Raw genomic sequence first — 19,258 nt, 5'->3', positions numbered from 1 at the left:
GAATAATGCATGGTAGAATGGTCAATATACACCATGATTGGGACGGACTAATGAGCCATCCACCATCGTTTCCTAATATTTCATTTGTTCAAACTATTTATTTTTTATTTTATAATTTTTTAAACTCTAAATAAATTAGTTTGACTGAGGTCAAATTAATCGTAATAGGACCAAACCTGTCACCAGCTTAGTGACCAGAGTGATCTTGATACACTCATGCACGATTCTCTTCATTTCTTTACCACTTCAATATTCACTCACGAGCAATTTCCGCAAAATCGAACTGAAACGGCTAAACGGACATGGGTTTGGAAGCGGTTTAACCGGTCTAATCGATAAATCAGCTGATTCAATCGCTCTAATCGGACAAGTCTTGGGTGATAAAAAAAGTGTTAAAAAAAATAAAATAAAAAATACAAAAAAAATCTACTAAAATATGAAAAACATCTAAAGAATGATTAAAACAAAACACATTTAAATGAAGTTAAAAATTAATGAAAAATGGATTTTAACTCATTTTATATTTTCTAATGGCGATTTTAAAAAAAAATTAAAAAAATTGAGAAAATATAAAAGTGAGTATTAATGACCAAAACAATTTTTAATCTTTGCAATATTGTAAAAAATATTTAAAAATGCATTACAAATCAAATTCCTTATTTTTGAGAATTTATATATTTTTTTTTATTTTTTATTTTTAAATACCGGTTGATCACCTTAACTGCCCAAAGCCAAAACTGGGCACTGGCCGGTTTCGATCTAACCGGGCAGTTAGCGGTTAGATTGGGCGATTTTGCGAACAATGCTCACGAGTGAAAGAAAAAAAAAAGAATAGATGGTCTGTTAAATTTTGTGCGGATGAGAAAGGGTGTAGTTACAATCTCACTTATTTTTCTCTTTTAATTAAATAATTAGCAAAAAAGTCAAAAAGGCCAAAAAAAAGAAAAAAGGAAAAGAAAGAAGAATCAAATGTGGATGATATAGCCGGAGCTAATCCCCCTAGCGTCTGTTTTGAGCAAGGTTAAAAAAAACACAAACGGATTGGTGACCCAAATTGGCCACCCTAAAATCGTATTGGATTGGCGGATCAACGATCGGATAGGAGAATTGGCCCGTCTTAGTCAATTGTTTTTTAAAAAAAATCACAATAATTTTTCAAAAATCTAATATTTTAGGTTTCTGAAAAAAATAGTGGCAGTTGCATTACGATTGTTTATTATTGTATCAAAATTATGTAAGTACTGATGATCTATCTTCTATTGAGTGTTCATTGTCTATTAAGTTCGTTTTATAGTCAAAATGAATTTTAAAATGTAACTCATGATAAAAAAAAATGAATCTTTTTTAATTAATTTATTTATTTATTTTTATATTAATTTAAGAGTTTTGATTTTAAAAAAAAGTTATATGAAACAAATATAGTAAAATAGACAATAAATAAATAGAGATAAAAAGCGAAAAAGAGAAAAATTTAGTAGAATTGATTGTTTGTAGGAAGAGATGGGTGGCAAGAAGAGAGAGAGATAACTGGGTAGGGGGAGAGAGAGGTGTATGTCAAAAGAGAGAGAGAGAGAGAGAGAGTTTATGTGTGGGAGCATCATGCAAGGTAAACATCGAGAGAGAGAGAGAGAGAGAGAGGTTTTGCACAAGTAAAGGTATTTCCATGTAGTGAAGAATGATACTTTCATGTAGTGAAGAAGCCACAAATAAAGTCACACGTTGGGCATTTCGAGAAGAAAATAAAAGGCTTAGCCACTCACCATTGCGTAGCCACATGGGTGTTGCCTCATGCGGACCTATTCGAGGAAGTGATTCGCGCCATACTTTCAAAAAAAATCAAAATAAGATGATGACAATACGGCCAGTTTTCGAGGTTGGTTAGATAATCGATACGGTCACTACAGCCAGTTCTCCGGGTTTGTTATTCTCAGGTTTGTCAAATAATCGATACGGAGTTATGGGAATTCAGGGGGAGTTTATGGTCTACTCTCGGGCGATTCGGATCCGAATCGGAATCGTCTAATTTTTGAATCGTAGTTTTGAGAGCTTTGGGTCAAAATTTATTGGAAAATGGTTTGATAGGGCTGCCTTGTCAAAATAAGTACAGCTTCCCTTCATAACTCACCAAATATTGCAATTCAACTGTTGAAAAACTTTTAAATTGGTACTTTAGCTTGAATATTATGGTTGTGCAAAAAAATTAAGATTTTAAATTATGAAAATAGTGTATATTGCAACAATTCATTAAGAACATCTATTACACCCTAAAAATAAGTGTTCACAAATTCGCTAGATTTGTATTAATTTTTTAGTTTTAAATGTTATTATCAGTATTGGAAACTGATTTTAAAGTCATAGTGGAGATTTCTGTGGCCAAAAGTGCTTTCTAGATGAAAATTGAACGGGAGGCCTTGTTTGGTTGTCATATAGCTTAGGCCTTATAGAAACTTCATCCAAATTTATTTAAAAGGAAAATTGCTTCATGCTAGCTGAACTGCATTTCTATAATATGCAGTATAGATGTATTTTGCATCCATCTTAAAGATGGATGCAAATAGGTGATTCATCTAAAAACAAGCGTAACTAACAGTCCAAATGTTTTCTTAATATAGTTGTTATTTCAAATGTTGTAACTTTTTTTTTTTTTTTCATATTCATGATCTCCTTGTTAAAGATTATATATTTTCTAAAATGAAAGGTTTTTATGCTTCCCCTACAGCATAGAAGTTCTATCATCCCCCTACCATCCAGCCATCCAATTTTGATCAAGAGAGTCAGTCACCGTTTGATCTTAGATCCAACGTCTCAAAGTATTTTTTTTGTATACAAATTACATGAATATGAAATTTGGTATGTGTCAGCTTCTCATTGAGGCGCATCTATAAAAAATATTAAAAATAATTTTTCGATAAAATATAATGATCATAATACCCCTTGAAACTTTCAGAGGTATTTTGATTATTTTATTTGATTGAAATTTTTTATATATATATTTTTCGCTAGTACGAGTTTAATAGAGAAATGGACATCCAAAATTTGGTGTCAAAATAGTTTATAGAAAAACAACTAAAAATAAAATAGTGTAGAGACATGATATTGTGATTGAGATAATATTAACCCTCCATTCAAAATAGACGGATGGATGAGGGAGAAGACAGAACTTCCATGTAGAAGAAACATAAGCTTGCAATTTACTAAAAATTAAGATCAAATTATATTTAAAAATATATTTATTATCAAGCCCGTATTTCTACATGTACAGGCTTAGCGGCATGGTAACTGCGTCCTTTACCATGGTACGCCCTTGTGATCCACGTGTGAATCTTGGAGTATTTGTGGGATCCACGTGTGATTGGGGCAAAATTTATCTGGAATTAGATGCCTGTGGTGTCCACGTGCAAATCTTCGCATAATTGACTTCAAAGAAGCTTTACTGAAGAGCTCTACTTCCTATGGGACCCACGTTGTAAACTTCGGAGACTGTTGCCAAAAAGCCGCCACCCGGGATCCACGTGTGAATCTTTGGAGAAATTACATCGTAAAGATGCTCCACGAAGACTTGACTTGATGCACCTTTCTAAAGAAGAGTAATGATCTCACATGACCCTCATTATTTTGGTGCGTAGTACTCTAAGGAATCGTCATTAAATATTTTATAAATTATTTATAAAATTATAAATTTTTATTTTTTAAAAAAATTTGTATTAAATTTAATAGTAATCTTTTGAAGTCCTACACATATAAGTGGAAGAAGGTCATATAAGATCATTTTTCTATAAAGAAAACCCAAAATATATGGTTTTTAAAAAAGTAACGATCCTATGAGACCTTCTCACACCCATGTGTAGGGCTTCAAAGGATCACCATTAAATTTTCTATGCATTTCTAAAAAAATCATTACAATGAGTGTGAGACTTGACTTTTTTATAGATCGATGTCAAATTTAATAGTGATATTTTAGGATCCTATACATCATATAGGTGGGAGAGGGTCATATAGGATATTTCTTTGTAAAGAAAACCCAAAATATATGGTTTTTAAAAAGAGTAATGATCTTATGAGACCCTCCCACACTCATATGTGCAGGACCTCAAAGGATCACCATTAAATTTCCCATATATTTCTAAAAAAATCATCACATGGGTGTTAGACTTGATTTTTTTAAAGATCGGTGTCAAATTTAATGGTGATCTTTTGGGGTCCTACACATGGGTGAGAGAGGTTCCTATGGAATCGTTTTTCTGTAAAGAAAACCCAAAATACATGATTTTAAAAAAGAGTAATGATCATTTGAGACCCTCTCACACCCACGTGTGTGAGATCCTAAAGAATCACCATCAATTTTGGCACATGTCTCTATAAAAGTCCAGTCCCATACCTATGTGATAATTTTTCTAGAGATCTGTACCAAATTTAATAGTGCTCTTTTAAAGTCCTGCACATATAGGTGTGAGAGGGTCTTATAAGATCATTACTCTTTAAAAAATCAAAATAAAATGGATATTTAGGTCAAAGGGATTGTATTATAAGATCACTCTCATTTTTTATACAAAGAGGTCAATCACCTGGTTTCTATGTGGCCAAGCCCGCACAGGGATTGTATAATAAGATCACTTTCATTGTTTATACAAGGAGGTCAATCACCTGGTTTCTATGTGGCCAAGCCCGCATATATAGAAATGCAGGCTTATTAGTAAATTTATTTTTTAAATAGATTTTAAGATTTACTTTTTAAGTAAATGTAATCTCTAACATGAAGATTATGAACATGAAAAAATAATAAATTTTTAAAATAAAAATAAAAATTATAATAAAAAAAACATTTTGAGGGTTAGTTTCTATTGTTCTTAGATGAAACAACTACTTGGAGATGCTTTACACATTTTTGGACCTTATATGTGGTCATGCAGTCGCGCTCTCATGAAACAATTTTTCTTTTATGAGATATGAAACCTTGAGTTTATATTTTACATCCAACAGTCAAGACAATGATTGTGGACTCCTTAACACGGACAGCAACGACCTTATTTCATTTTTTTATTTTGCACTTTTTGGGATGCTAACCAATAAAAAAAAGAAACAACACCGCATCCATGAATGTTCCTGATTTCGTCAATTTTTCCAATGATGAAGCACGAGTAAAATAAACAAGGGAAAATATATGTTTATGCTCAACTTTGGTGTGCCATTTCTTTATTGATTTTTATTTTTATTTTATTTTGTCGCATAGGTTTTATATATTTTCTTACATCTAGATCCGTATTGCCACTTTTGATCGCACATTTTTTTGCCCAAATAAAAACTAAAAAAACATCCCTATCTGTTTATTAAACCTTTGCCTATACGTTTTCATTCTCAAACATCTCTCTTTCTCTCCCCTTGTATTTCTCTCTTCTCTCTTTAATGCCAACCTTCAACAGGACATTACATTACCAGGGTTTAATGGAAAAACCCTAACCCTAGATTTCCCTAATAGGGATTAAGCGTGAGTATAGATCAATTTAATTTGTACTATTTTTAAGCTTTAAATTTGATAATTAAGAAGCTATTTTCAGGTTATCTAGATATCTTTGATTTGCATCATTTTTTGAGCTTTAAATTTCATAATCAAGAGCGACAATAGATTTTTCAAGCTATCTTTAGTATTTGATACCAAACTATGTCTTTGGGCAACCCAAAGTTTAAAGGTACAACTTTTGTTTAAAGCACTCATAGAAAGTACGACTCAGACCAAGTAAGCGATCCTAGCTTGAGCCGATTACTTGAGCCAAGTATGAGTAACTCGGTTCAATTACTGCCAAGTACTATAGCATAAAAAAAAAAAAGTTCAAAAAATTATAAAAAATATAAAAATCTGAAAAAATAAAAAATTGTATCTTTAAAAGAAGATTCAGCAATACACTTCAAAGTGATATTAAAAAGAAGTAAAAAATAGATTTTAAAAAAATCAACTTGTGACTGAGGGTATTTTCAAAATAATTCAAAAATAATAATAAATATAAAAATAAGTATTTATGGCCAAACACTTTTCTAAATTTTTTCAAAATGATAGAAAATATACAAAAAATATATAATAAATAAATTATTTATGTTTAAGGATTTTTTATATTTTTTTTGAATTTTTTTAATTGAGTTGGACAACCTACTTAGCCCAACACTTAGGGCCTATTTGGATCTTTGGAAATGGCACTCCTAGAGTCACATTTCTATGGAAACTGTCGAAACTTACCTGTTTGGTTCTCTTTGAAGACGGAATTGAAATTACCATGGAGAGTCATGTATCCTCATTTTAAACCAAATTTCAAGAAATATCAATTCCACCCAAATTGGTAGAATTAAAATTTCATAAAAATAAAAAAATAAATGCAGACCCTAATGTTATTATTGTTATTAATACTACTACTGTTATTATTTATATTATTATTTAAAAAGAAATGATCCTATAGGATCCTCCCCAACCCATGTGTGTAGGACCCCAAAGGATCACCATTAAATTTGGCACGGATCTCTAAAAAAATCAAATTTCATACCATGTGATAACTTTTTTAGATATCCATGCCAAATTTAATGGTGATTCTTTGGGGTCCTACACACATGAGTGGGGGAAAGTCCTATAGGATCATTACTCTCATTTAAAATATTTATTATTGAAATAGTGACCACTTAAATATATTATTATTATATTATATTATCATCTCAATATATTAATTTTATATCGCATTACTATAACAAACTTATATTTTATCATGATATGTTTAATATTATAATATATTATTAATAGAAATAAATATATTATATTATTATATAATTTTTATATTTAGTTGACCCCAATTAATTGAGATAAGTTTTAGATGATGATGTGATAAATATTATAATTCTGATATTATATTACATCATTATATTATAGTAATATTATCATAATAAAATAATACTATAATATCAGAATAATAAAAATAAAATAATATCATATTGTTATTTAACAATAATAACATAATTACTACAATATATAATTATATTGTTATTTAATAATATAATTAATGTAATAACATATAACAATTATAATAACAACAATAAGGATAGTTACAAAATACAATAATCATTAATAATAATAATAATAGTAATACCAATAATTATTACAATGATACTATTATTATAATTATAATGATAATAATATTATAATACTATACCATTAAATTTTTTTTTTGAACTTTAACCCTGAGATTTCATTCAAGAACGAAAGAATACGTAAAGGTAATACCAAGAAGGAGGTTTTTTAGCTAAGGTGAGTGTGATCGCCCTTTTGCAAGAGAGGGGGCGCTATACTAGGTGGGCTTGAGTAGGCTAAACTAGGCCCTTATGGGCTTGGTTAGATAAGTTCGTATGGGCTAGGTTAGGGGGGTTCGTGTGGGCTAAGTTAGGACAATTCGTATAGGCTATGCTCACTGTAATATCATATTCTTACTAATAAAATAAGGGTGCGGTTTGTAGAGAGCCAAGGCTCTAAACAATCACAATAAAACGTTCCTTCAAATAGTATCGAGAAAGGTGGTTTCAATATTGAAAATCTTTGTGATAGCCTTAAAATATATTTCCATATTTAATTATAAAATTTAAAGCTTCAAAAATAGTGTAGATTGAGAAGATCTATGAAAACTTAAAAATCTTGAAAATTGACTGTCCAAATATGTGCTACAAGATGAACTATTTCCAAAACTTTGAAATCCATTTTTTTTCTCATGTCCATGCATCTTGATGTCGAGATGATGAATTTGAGGTTATTTGGGCATCAAAACAACCTCTTCTAGTGAAAATTTGGAGGTGGGCTATAATTTGATTGGTTAGAGCTTTGACTCTATATAAATTTTTTCCATAAAATAATACTATAATATAATTAAAAATATATAATTAAGATGTGAATGTTTGAATGATGGAATGAATGAAATTCAAGTTTGCTTTGACTTATTTTATGCTAATTTTTTTTAAATATTTTTAAATACCATTTTGCTACTATAGTACTCGGGCCGAGTTAATCGGACACTGGTTGTGTAATCGACTTAGGCCTGGGCCAGGTACCAGCCCAAGTCCCTCTTTCCAACAGTGCATTGTATTACAACTATAGGCTGGCGCCTTTTAAACTTCCTTTACCTATACATTTTCATTCCCCAGTACTTCCTTACTCTTAGTCCTTTCTCTTGTTATGAGCCCTTGCTCTTGGTCCTTTAAGGATGCTTGATTCGATTTAAGGTTCCATAACTCAACTTAGGCCTCAGACCCATCCCTGGCCAGAACGTAGTAGTCAAGTTACTCGGTCAAGTCTAGCTGGACAAGGTGGCCCAAAAATTCAAAAAGAACTCTAAAAAGTTAAAAGCAATTAAAATCAGCAATAACTAACATAAGTAAAATAATTATTAAAAGTCTATAAAAGATGAAAAATTATACAAATCATGGATTATAGGAAAAAAATAGAAATAAGGATTTATGCCTTAAAATATTTCAAAAAAATCAAAACAGGAAAAACAAAAAAATTGAAGCATATACTATGGAAAGTTAACAAATCATCCAAAAAAAACCTAAAAAGTCATTTAGAAATATATTTCTAAATCATATGGGGTACCGATTTTTATGATTTTTAATAGATTTTTACAAAGCAAGTTAGCCATATAAACTTACCTCGGCTGAGTGCCCAAGTCGAGTCACTTGACCAACTCCAAATGGTCTACGCCGACTCTCAAAACATCCTTCCAAACAATTAGGACCTTCTTTCATGAGAGACAACCATACATTTTTTTCTCTGATCTTTTTCTTGAAGAGGTTAACTAAGCTTTTATGTATTTAAAATGCTTTTAGTGATTAGAGTAAATTTTTGCTCTAATCTTTATTAGAATTTTCAAAAATACTTCGAGTTGACAAGGTCCGAACCTACTATTGGAATTAGATGCTTTGCAAATTAAATTAGGGAATTTCCATATTGAATAAGCTTTCTACCAAACTTTGGTGGTGTTATATGGACCTTCTCCTGATTGGTGGTGATATGAGTTTGCTTTCTCCTCTGTTATTTCTAGAGTTGTTGGAATCCAACTTGAGGGGTAGCATTGCTGAGACAAACAACTAAAACACTCAAGCCCAAGCCTGATTCAAGCTGAATTTCTCCTTTGGATGTAATCACCATGCTCACCAATCACAATATACTTTCTTAGAGCTGGTGTGCCTTGGCTCTTTGCTGTTTATCACCAACTCTTTGCTTATTCCCTTGATTTTGGTGTGTGCTCTTTGAGATTGATTCTTGAATTTCCTGTTTTTTTTGGATCTTGTTACTTCCTTCTCTCTTTTCTCTGTCTTAATATATTGGATAATCTGTTTCTCATTGTTGCTCATCACAAGAGACTCGTCTTTTTGTTTATTTTATTCTTACTCATGAATTTCTCTATGCTAGTAGAGTTTCAGTGCCACTAAAGGTGCCAATGCAATGACAAAATTTGTCCAAAAACCCTAGAATTGTTAAAAACAAAAAATCCTTAAAAATAAACTCTAAGCTAAAACTATAATTTACATCCTTTAAAGTTGAATAGAAATACAAAATAAGAATGATTTTGCCCTCCATCAACCGCCCACTAGACTAGTCTAGAATCTGAAAAAATTTAGGAAAAAAAAATATAAATGAAGGAAAAGACTAAAACATAATACAAAGTCATATTTCCTACGTTTTCATTGATGATTTTTAAAAATTAAAACAAATGGAGCATGGATTAATGGCAAGGTTATTGAGGGTAGGATACGTGATTGGCTTTTCTTTTCTTTTTTCTTCTCTGTTGGGTGGGGGAGGGGGGCTAAGTTTAACATAAAATACCTAAGAGATGAACTACATAACACCTTCTTTCTTTTTATTTTTAGGCGTATTTTGATAATCAAAGTCAAATGTTAAAATTGAAAATTTTGTTGTATTTTGATAAAAAAAAAAAAAAATCTAATAATAAATTTAAAAGAAATTGAGTTTCTATTGGCTCGATGAACTCGACTCCTCTTGGCTTGGCATGATCAATTAACTGGCCGGACCGGGCCACAAAGTTAAGAAAAGCTTGACCTCTTTTTATGTGGTCTAGGCTTGGTCGGTCCTCGAGCCAGCCGTAGACCCGGACCGTCCCCACCACAAATTAAAGATGAGCCTATGATATGGCCACCAAGATGTGAAAATGATACTCCAGTACAATTTTTTTTTTTTTTTTGGGTGAATTTAAAAGTGGTATGACGGTGGATATTTGAGCTCCTACTTTTTAGTGAGAGTGGAGTTAGAGATCTCACCATAAAGCTCGGCAATACTCATGGAAAGGCCCTAAGCCATTCTCAGTACAATGTTTATTTCATTTATTCCAAGACGAAAACCAAATTTCTCAATAAACGAATATTACATTCCTCAACCTTGTGAATAGTAAGCCATGTCGAGTTTGCTGGGAAAGTATATAATACAATTTTTCACTATCAATACAAATTGGTCACAACTAACTTTCGTTGTTGGGTGCGAGATCGGCAATTCGGAGGAACCCATCGACTCAACTCACATTCCTAATAAAACCATTTGAAATTTGTATTATAACCTAAGAGGAAAATTACAAAAAAAAAGTTGAATTATTTAACATTTAACCCTTTTACAAGTATTCCGATGCATGATTATATATTTTACAGGTAATTTTAGATGGAAAAAGTTTATATAAGGTTGCAACTTTAAAATGTAGAATTACAGATGCATCGCAAAAATCAATTGGAAAGGTTTTCTAATGTTGAAAAACTCTCTAATTGATCATCTCGATATTGAGATGTATGAATATGAAAAATAAAAGGTTTTTGAGTCTCGAAAATAGTGAATCTTGCAACATATTATCTAGACCGTCAATTTTCAAGATTTTCATATATCTAGACCGTCAATTTTCAAGATTTTCATATGTTTATCGATTTACTTGATTTTAATTATTTTTGGAGTTTAAAATTTTCTAATTAGATATGAAAATAGATTTTAAGATAATCTTAAGAATTTTTTACAACAAAATTACATGTTCTGATAAAATTTGGAGGTGCGCTTTAATTGGATTGTTTACTTTTAATATTAAATAATAAAAGAAAAAATTTATATAAGGTTGCAACCATCAAATGTAGAATTACATATGTACCTCAAAAATCCATCGGAAAATGTTATTTTAATTTTAAAAGACCCTCTAATTGATCGTCTCGATATCGAGATATATTAATTTGAAAAAAAAAAAGATTTTGCGTCTCAAAAATAGTGCATCTTGCAACACATTATCTAGACCGTCCATTTTTAAGTTTTTTATATGGTTACTGCTTAATTTTAATCATTTTTTTATTTTAAATTTTATAGTAAGATTTGAAAATAGATTTTCAGATAATCCCAATAATTTTGTATACCAATATTATAGGTTATGATAAAATTTGGAGGTACGCCGTTACATAAACCACACCCTTAAATAAAAAATATGCGATCGGAATCAGATTTTCCACCCGGACACCTTAAATTTCGGGAAATGGTCTTTATGGTACAACTAAAAACGGTCGTCCAAAGTAACACCGTTGAGAGTTTTGCAACTTTTTGTGCCATTTTAAGGTGCAAGATTGCAAGTCTACAGAAGGCCGCCTCCCGATTTGAGTAGCAGATAAGGGAAGGTTTATCTCAATGGCCACCATTCCATCTTCGGCTTTCATATGCAATAATGGAGGGAAAACCCATTTCAAATTCATGAGAAATAGGCCATTAAAGGGCAGTAGGAACTCTGTGATGAAACCCATTTGTGCAAAACAGGGGGTGACCTCTTTGGAGTATAGAAAGCTTGGGGATTCTGACCTTAACATCAGTGAAATTACAATGGGGACGGTTAGTTCTTAGAACTTTTGAATTCTTTTACAAGGAGTATTTTCTTGTGAACAACAGGAATTCTGGTTTTTCTGGGTTTTTTTTTTTTTTTTCTTGAGTATAGAGTGTTGATTTCGTTTCCGTTAGAAAAAAAATGAATTCTTGATCATTTTCTGGGGTTTCTTTAATGGTGGGTAACATTCATTTATTTATTTTCTTTCTCTTCTTTTACTTTGTAGAGAGATAAATTGAATTCCAACTCTTATCATCGAATTCAGTGATTTCTCTGGTAATAAATTGTAGCTCTTTAGATTTATTTTTTCATTTCTTTATCGCATTGGGAAATTAAATGGAGTGTCGGTCTTCTTCTACTTAAAATAAAAATTGAAAGATGGGTCACTGCCTTGAGTCCTTTTCTGTTAAGAATTTGTTTTTTTTGTTTTTTTTATGGTGGGACAGTTTGAATTTGAGTGTTTTGCTTGTTTATTTGTTTAATTTGTGGTGTACTGCTTCTAAATTATTCTTAGGAATAAAATGAGCTATGAATTTTTTCAAGTACTGTTTAGCCTGAATGGTAAAATTCTATTTACTTTTCTTTTTGTGGGTACTCTTTGTTCCCATTGTGTGCTGGTGAGAAGCAGATTACCTTTATGTTCTTGGTCATGTAATAAGACTAATTCTTCAATTCGTTTTTTAATAACAGTATATTTCTTGCTTCTACTTCCTAAGATATCAGGACTTCCTTTTGTTTTTAGTTTGGCAGTGTGCAATTAAACTGTGTTGTTCTATTTTTGAGCTTTGGGCTCATATTACATTTGTTTTAGCTTCTTCTATTTATCTTAATACAGAAACGATGTTATAGTTTGTTTTTTCCTTATTGGAATTAAGACATGTAGTATTGGGTTTGTGATTATACAATGCAGATGACATTTGGGGAGCAAAACACGGAGAAGGAGGCTCACGAGATGCTTACTTATGCTTTTGACCGTGGTATCAATATCTTAGATACTGCAGAAATGGTAAAGTTATTTTTTACCTATACTGAATCATTCCTCACAAATGTTATTTGCACAATTATGGATCACTTGCGGTCTCTATATAACCTTGTTACTTTATATGTTAGTAGCATGTGCATTCTCAATAAGAAGTTTCTTAGTCCCCCATATAGCCAATCGGCTCTCGCCCGTAGGATAGATTTGCAATGAAATGTATAAAATGATATTTAGAGACATAATTTTTTTAGCAAACTTGATAATTGGTGTCGGATAATTAAGGTTTATTGCCATTTGCGTTTGGCAGTCTTACTTTGTCTTCTTTTTGCACCTAGCTCTTTAAATAATCTTTCAGAGTTAAATAAGAATCTATAGGTAGTCTCTTGCATGAGTTGTAATTTCTCATTGCACTAGTAGTTATTTTGTTTCATTATAATATTCATGCTGAAGTGTCCATAGATAGGTGTATTCTATGAATGATAATGCAGTTTTCATGTTTGTAGTATCCAGTCCCAACAAGGAAGGAAACTCAAGGACGGACTGATCTTTACGTGGGGAGCTGGCTCAAGTCCAAACCCCGCGATAAGGTATCCATGCATATATGCCATGTTAATTCGTATACGCAATATATAGGATGTGAAGGTTGCATGTTTCCCTAGAACACTGAACTTGGGGTATGGCTCACCTCAAAAACCACCTTGAGGGTTTGGGGACTTGGGGGACCTGAAAGACTTCCAAATTATTCTTCAACACTCCAAAAATAGTTCTCTAAAGAAAAATAGATTTGAAGCTCCAAAAATGCCCAAAATCCATTGTCCCCTTGAAATCAGATGTATACGATCCATTTTAATTGTTGGTGGATCCAGGGCTTTTAGAGATATTTTTTAGCTCGAAATCAAATCAAATTGGAAGGATAATGATTTGGAGATGATATGTAAATTTTTTGAGAACTCCCTCACCGTGAGAACTCCTTCAGTGCCACACTTAAGTACATAAATCTTTTGTGTCTGTATATTTATTTCATTTAAGTCTAAAACTTGTAGATAAAGCGATTAGCAATCAGCTTTACTCTTTCTCAGCATTCAAAGTGTCTTGGATTGAGCTTTCATTTATTAATGCTAGGTGATTTTAGCTACAAAAGTCAGTGGTTATGGTGAGCGGTTGACTTATTTGCGTGATAATGCCAAGGTGGTGCGTGTTGATGCTGCTAATATTAAAGACAGTGTAGAGAAAAGTCTTAAGCGCCTCTCTACAGACTACATAGATTTGTTACAAATTCACTGGTATGTTTTCTAAAGCTATATAAATGCACACTTATTTCATCTTAATTGCCTATATTTTTTCTTCTTCATTATACAAACTTCTTGGGATTGCATCAATGACTGGAACGATTTTGGTCCATTTAGAGGGCAACTCTATAACATTGATTCTTGGTGGCAAACTGGAGGCTCTATGGGTTTTTATCATTCATTTCATTTTCTGTGACACATTAGCCATTAACATAAAGAATCTTTTAATAAATAACATATATTCAAAAAAGTTATTTACCAAATAATGCGAACAAGATTAGCAGTTTGCTGGAGAAGCTGAGAATTATATGTGTCTATTGGGCCGTTTCTGCCCTTTGGAATGTCGTATGATGATGATGAGAAAATCAAGTCATGCTTTGTAATGAGTCTGGCCTATTTGCACTCCATCTGTATTTAGGAAGTTGGAAAGAAAAAAATTAGATGGAAGCCATAGCACTAAACTGTGAGACGAGAAGAGGGTATATTATAATTCATTTCCTAATCTTTTCCTGGGAACATTGTTCCAAATCTAGGATGTTTGTTAATATAACAACTCTTGACACACCAACTTCTGATCATTTTATCTTTACAACTCCAGGTTATTTGTGGAAGTGACACAATGGTAAGGCCTGAAAAGTTTCCATTAGACATCCTGCCTACAGTATCTTTGTCCTTGGGTGAATGTACTTACTTACCTAGGCATCATCTCGATCCTCTATCTGTGCTAGTTTAAGCTAAAATAGGCATACATATTATGAAATTTTTACATCCAATTTTAACAGCATTGACAAAACATGTACATCTCCCAGTGCTTGTTCTTCCCCATCTCATGAACTTATTATTTGATCTTTCATCTCAAAATTCATACGTTTGTCTACATTTATTTGGTGGGCGGGGTATTTGATATATAGTTTGATGCAGGCCAGACCGTTATGTTGCCCTATTTGGTGAATTTACTTTCAATTTTTTAAAGTGGAGACCAGGTGTGCCATTTGTTGAGCAACTCCAAGCCTTTCAGGAACTCATTGAAGAAGGAAAGGTGTTTCTTAGTAATCATATTGTAACCCTGTTTTATTTGAAAAGTGAATTTTGACTTTTGCATTGATAAATTGTTGCATTTGAGGTCTTTGGTTTCATAAAAAGAATGAAAACTGAGAAATACCAATAATGAAATGGATTAGATGTCATCAATATAACTGAATTGATGTGCAACATTTTCGAAAGTGAAGGCTCAGAATATCATTTGAGTATTCTTGAAATTGAGATTTTTATGGGAGATTTGTGATTTTGACTATCTCAAAATCTAGGAATCAGTTTAGCTTCATCAGATGCACATCTCAGTTTCTTATGAAACCCAAGTGGGCTTCTTAACTGCAACTATGAAATGACCATGAGCTAAATATTTCTCATGCAGCTAGCTGGCACAAATTCACCAAACCTCGTGCCTGATATTAAGGATTTCTTTCAATAAGTTTAACCAAGGAGTTGCAAATGACTGATTCTATGAATTATTTTCTAATCTGTAGCCACTCAAGAAGCTCTATTGTTGCTGGTTTGAACACTATTTCATGGGGTTCTCTTTCGTGTTCTTTGGCAAATAACTTGATGGATACATTACAGGTACGCTACATAGGTGTCTCCAATGAAACATCTTACGGCGTTATGGAGTTTGTTCATGCTTCAAAGATTGAAGGACTTCCAAAAATTGTCAGCATTCAAAACAGCTACAGTCTCTTGGCCAGATGTCGCTTTGAAGGTAATAGGATTTGTTATGGTTCCTTTCCTTGATATTGAATTGTCCAGGAATTTGTGTTTTCCAATATTTTTCTGGGTGAACCAAATTAGTGCTATTTGAACTTCTTTTTCTTGGGGATACCATATTAGTTGAATTCTTGGTACCATTATTTTCACATATGATACTTTTCAGAAGCACTGTCAAAATCAGAAGTTGTTGATTCATTTCCCAGTATATCATCATCAGAATGTGATAAACTGATGACCATCCATCGTTTGCTCTGATGCAGTTTTTTCTTTTTTCTAATTAGTTATGTCCTATTTTTCTTAGGAAGTCATCTTATTCACCACCTTAAGAAATTGCTAACCCTAATTGGTTTTGTGCAAAATTTCAGTTGATTTGGTTGAAGTATGCCACCCAAAGAACTGCAACATTGGCTTGCTTGCATATTCTCCACTTGGTGGTGGATCACTAAGTGGAAAATATTTGGATCTAAATTCTGAAATTGCAACGAAAGGAAGGCTGAACCTCTTTCCAGGTTACATGGAACGATACAGCAAATCCATTGCAAAGGTATGACCCTTAATCTGAAAAGTGAAATGGAATTTATTGTTGAACAGTTGTACTGGGAGACAAATTTATAAAATTCCACTGGTTTTAACGTTTTAGTGTATTAGGTACTCTTTTTTTTTACTGCATCAAGTGCAGTGAGTCTTCTGTTTTAGCCTTTGAGGGAGGGAGGAGCGCGGGGTAAGTGAGGGAGGTTGATCTTCAGGCAGCTACCAAACTATATGTCCAGTACTCCATTTAGCTAAGAATCATGACTTAACTCCAGTTGAATTATTACTTGGATCTGTAAGAATCCAAACTTTAGAGGATTTCAGTAAAACCGACCTGATCTTTGAGTCCCAACTTACAGAATTGCACCTCTCAAGGAATTCAGTAAAACTGACCTGTTCTTTTAATATTTTTTAGAACTCCCTTACAAATGAACATCTACTACAGCATTGGTTTTCTCTCTACACTTCTGTGGAACTAATGGACAGGGAATTTCATAATCAAAGTTCTCTTCTACCAATTTCGTCTTGTGTCTATATCTCTTTTTTGGCTAAAGCAATATGTTTTCATTTTCAGGAAGCTACTGAACTATATGTCCAGTTAGCTAAGAAACATGGCCTAACTCCAGTTGAATTAGCACTTGGATTTGTTAGAGACCAACCTTTTGTTACCAGCTCAATCATTGGTGCAACGTCTCTCGAGCAGTTGAAGGAAGACATTGATGCTTTCATGATAACAGGCCCGTTGCCCCCAGATGTTGTAGCAGGAATTGCAGAAATCTATAGTAGATATAGAGACCCAGCAACTTTTTAATCTGATCTCTCTCTCTCTCTCTCTCTCTCTCTCTCTCTCTCTCTCTCTCTCTCTCTCTCTCTCTCTCTCTCTCTCTCTCTCTCTCTCTCGGTTACACCTAAAAAATTTGGAGTCCTGAAAGTACTCAGGATTACGGTTTTGCCAGAGGAAAGAAATGTACATTTTCTTCTGATAAGAGCGTATATTGTTTTTCGATTCTTATTATTATCGTAGAGCTTGTTTAACCAAGGAAAAGAAGGTTTCAGCAAGCTTATATTATCTAATGGGATTCCCCGTCAGTGCCCACTGACTAACTGATGCAGGAAATTTCTGCAAAATATCTCGAAAAAACCAAAATAATGGAGGAATATAGAATGCTAAGTTGAAAGGGAAAAACAAATACTTGTATTTAATTTTGGGTGTGGTTCTATAAGGTTGCAACCTTAAACAATCCAATTAAGGTGCACCTCCAAATTTCGTCATAACATGTAAATTTGGTGTAAAAAATTCGTAGGATTATCTGAAAATCTATTTTTTTTATCTAATTATAAAATTTTAAACTTGAAAAATGGTTAAAATCAGATAGATATAAATTATATGAAAGTCTTTAAAATGGACGGTCTAAATAATGTGTTGCAAGATGCACTATTTATGGGATGAAATAATCAATTAGAGGTTTTTTCAATATTAAACAATTTTTTCTGATGGATTTTTGAGGTGCATCTATAATTCTACATTTTAAGTTTGCAACCGCATATAAACTGTTCCTTTAATTTTTCAAGGTGTCTCCACACAAAAGTGATAAAAGAAGCACCAAAAAACTCGAGCTGACAAAATCCATGTGCCTTCAGATATATGTAGACTCATCTTTGAGAACTTAAAATTATAAAAATACTTGAAATCCCTAGTACTTTTCTCTTCTCTTTGTCTTAATAATTTCGATTTAATATCCCATTTTCCCTGTTACATGTCTAGCCTTTTATGGGGCACTTCCCAATTATCATGTAAATATAAATTTAGCAAATAAAAGAAGCAAATTAAGCTTCCACTAAAAGCTATTATTAGTTCCTTTCCAGTGAGCCGTAAATTAGAAACTAAAATAAATCTGAAGCAACTCAACATGAATAATAAAAATTAGTGACTACTAAAGGAAGGCATCACTAACTAGAAACTGGTAAAGGAGGCTATTTTCCTAATCTTCCTAGCATCACTAATTAGAAACTACTAAGAGATTAGACTGCTAAAATAAGCCCTGGTTACCATATATGATGTAGAATCTCCAAAAACTGGGGCATGGTCACAAAATGTGGCCCAGCGGCCTCGCCGAAGCCCGATCCGGGCCAGCCTTATACTAAAATGTGAACCTGGGCTGGCCCGGCCCCTGCCCATTGCAAGCCCTAGTTGTGTCCACTTGCCCCTAGCCCTTCTAGGCTTTATCTACTTCGTTTATTTTTCTTTGTAACTTGAGTCATGTTGAAATTTACAATTCAAAGCAATATTTCCTGTTTATCCAAAGCTCCTGAGGGCAAAACCAATTGTTAGCCAATTTGTTCCGCGGTGCTTGATGCACCTGCATAAGTTTCATGACGAATTGCCCTGCTATACTCTCATGAACACCAAAGAAGTGGTGCTTTATGCCACCCATTCAGCCATGATAGACCATGCAATCAACTATTTATCCTCCAGCAGCTGTACACAAACTTAATTTCAGAAAAGGAGCAGATGGTTCACAGTTCTTCACATCTTGCCATTGTAATGATGAACACTGTCACACAAATATTGTGCATCGTGTGTATTTAATGGAGAAAACTTACTGTTCGTGAAACTTTGTGGTAAAAATCCATTGTTCTCTGCTAATTTACTGACTACAACAGGCCAGAAATAAAATTACTCTATATTTTCTTGTTAATACAGAAAGCTTCCCATGTTTCAATTCATGATTTCACAAGAGAAATTAGTTCTTGACCGTCCAGAGCTTACTAGTGTTGTCTTTTGGAGTTCAAAATAAGGGAACATCTAATGGCCAAGATGC

At 32.7% G+C, this 19,258-nt stretch overlaps 1 protein-coding gene across 2 annotated transcripts; it reads left to right on the top strand.

Moving 5' to 3' along the window:
• The first annotated feature begins 11,623 nt into the window (after nt 1–11,623).
• LOC18447124 (NAD(P)-linked oxidoreductase superfamily protein) lies at nt 11,624–17,446 on the top strand. 2 transcript variants are annotated; one of them, XM_020675313.2, is made up of 8 exons: nt 11,624–11,881; nt 12,784–12,879; nt 13,356–13,439; nt 14,041–14,135; nt 15,063–15,180; nt 15,762–15,897; nt 16,271–16,449; nt 17,011–17,446. In XM_020675313.2, the coding sequence occupies exons 1-8, from the start codon at nt 11,684–11,686 to the stop codon at nt 17,245–17,247; spliced, it is 1,143 nt and encodes a 380-aa protein (XP_020530972.1). In that variant the 5' UTR covers nt 11,624–11,683; the 3' UTR covers nt 17,248–17,446. The 2 variants fall into 2 exon arrangements, with proteins under 2 accessions (XP_020530972.1, XP_006857288.3); XM_006857226.4 differs by having other exon boundaries at nt 13,975–14,135.
• The last annotated feature ends 1,812 nt before the right edge of the window (nt 17,447–19,258 follow it).

The sequence above is a fragment of the Amborella trichopoda genome, chromosome 7 (assembly GCF_054954075.1).
Source record: "Amborella trichopoda isolate Santa Cruz 75 chromosome 7, AtrichopodaSantaCruz75HAP2 v2.0, whole genome shotgun sequence".
Classification (NCBI taxonomy): domain Eukaryota; kingdom Viridiplantae; phylum Streptophyta; class Magnoliopsida; order Amborellales; family Amborellaceae; genus Amborella; species Amborella trichopoda.
This window is presented reverse-complemented; position numbering and strand designations above follow the sequence as displayed.

Bases quoted from the DNA above. Each gene is read 5' to 3' on its own strand.
- LOC18447124 (XM_006857226.4), top strand. From the start codon at position 11,684: ATGGCCACCATTCCATCTTCGGCTTTCATATGCAATAATGGAGGGAAA. The intron at 11,882-12,783 runs GTTAGTTCTTAG...TATACAATGCAG, and splicing joins GTGAAATTACAATGGGGACG to ATGACATTTGGGGAGCAAAA. The intron at 12,880-13,355 runs GTAAAGTTATTT...TCATGTTTGTAG, and splicing joins TCTTAGATACTGCAGAAATG to TATCCAGTCCCAACAAGGAA.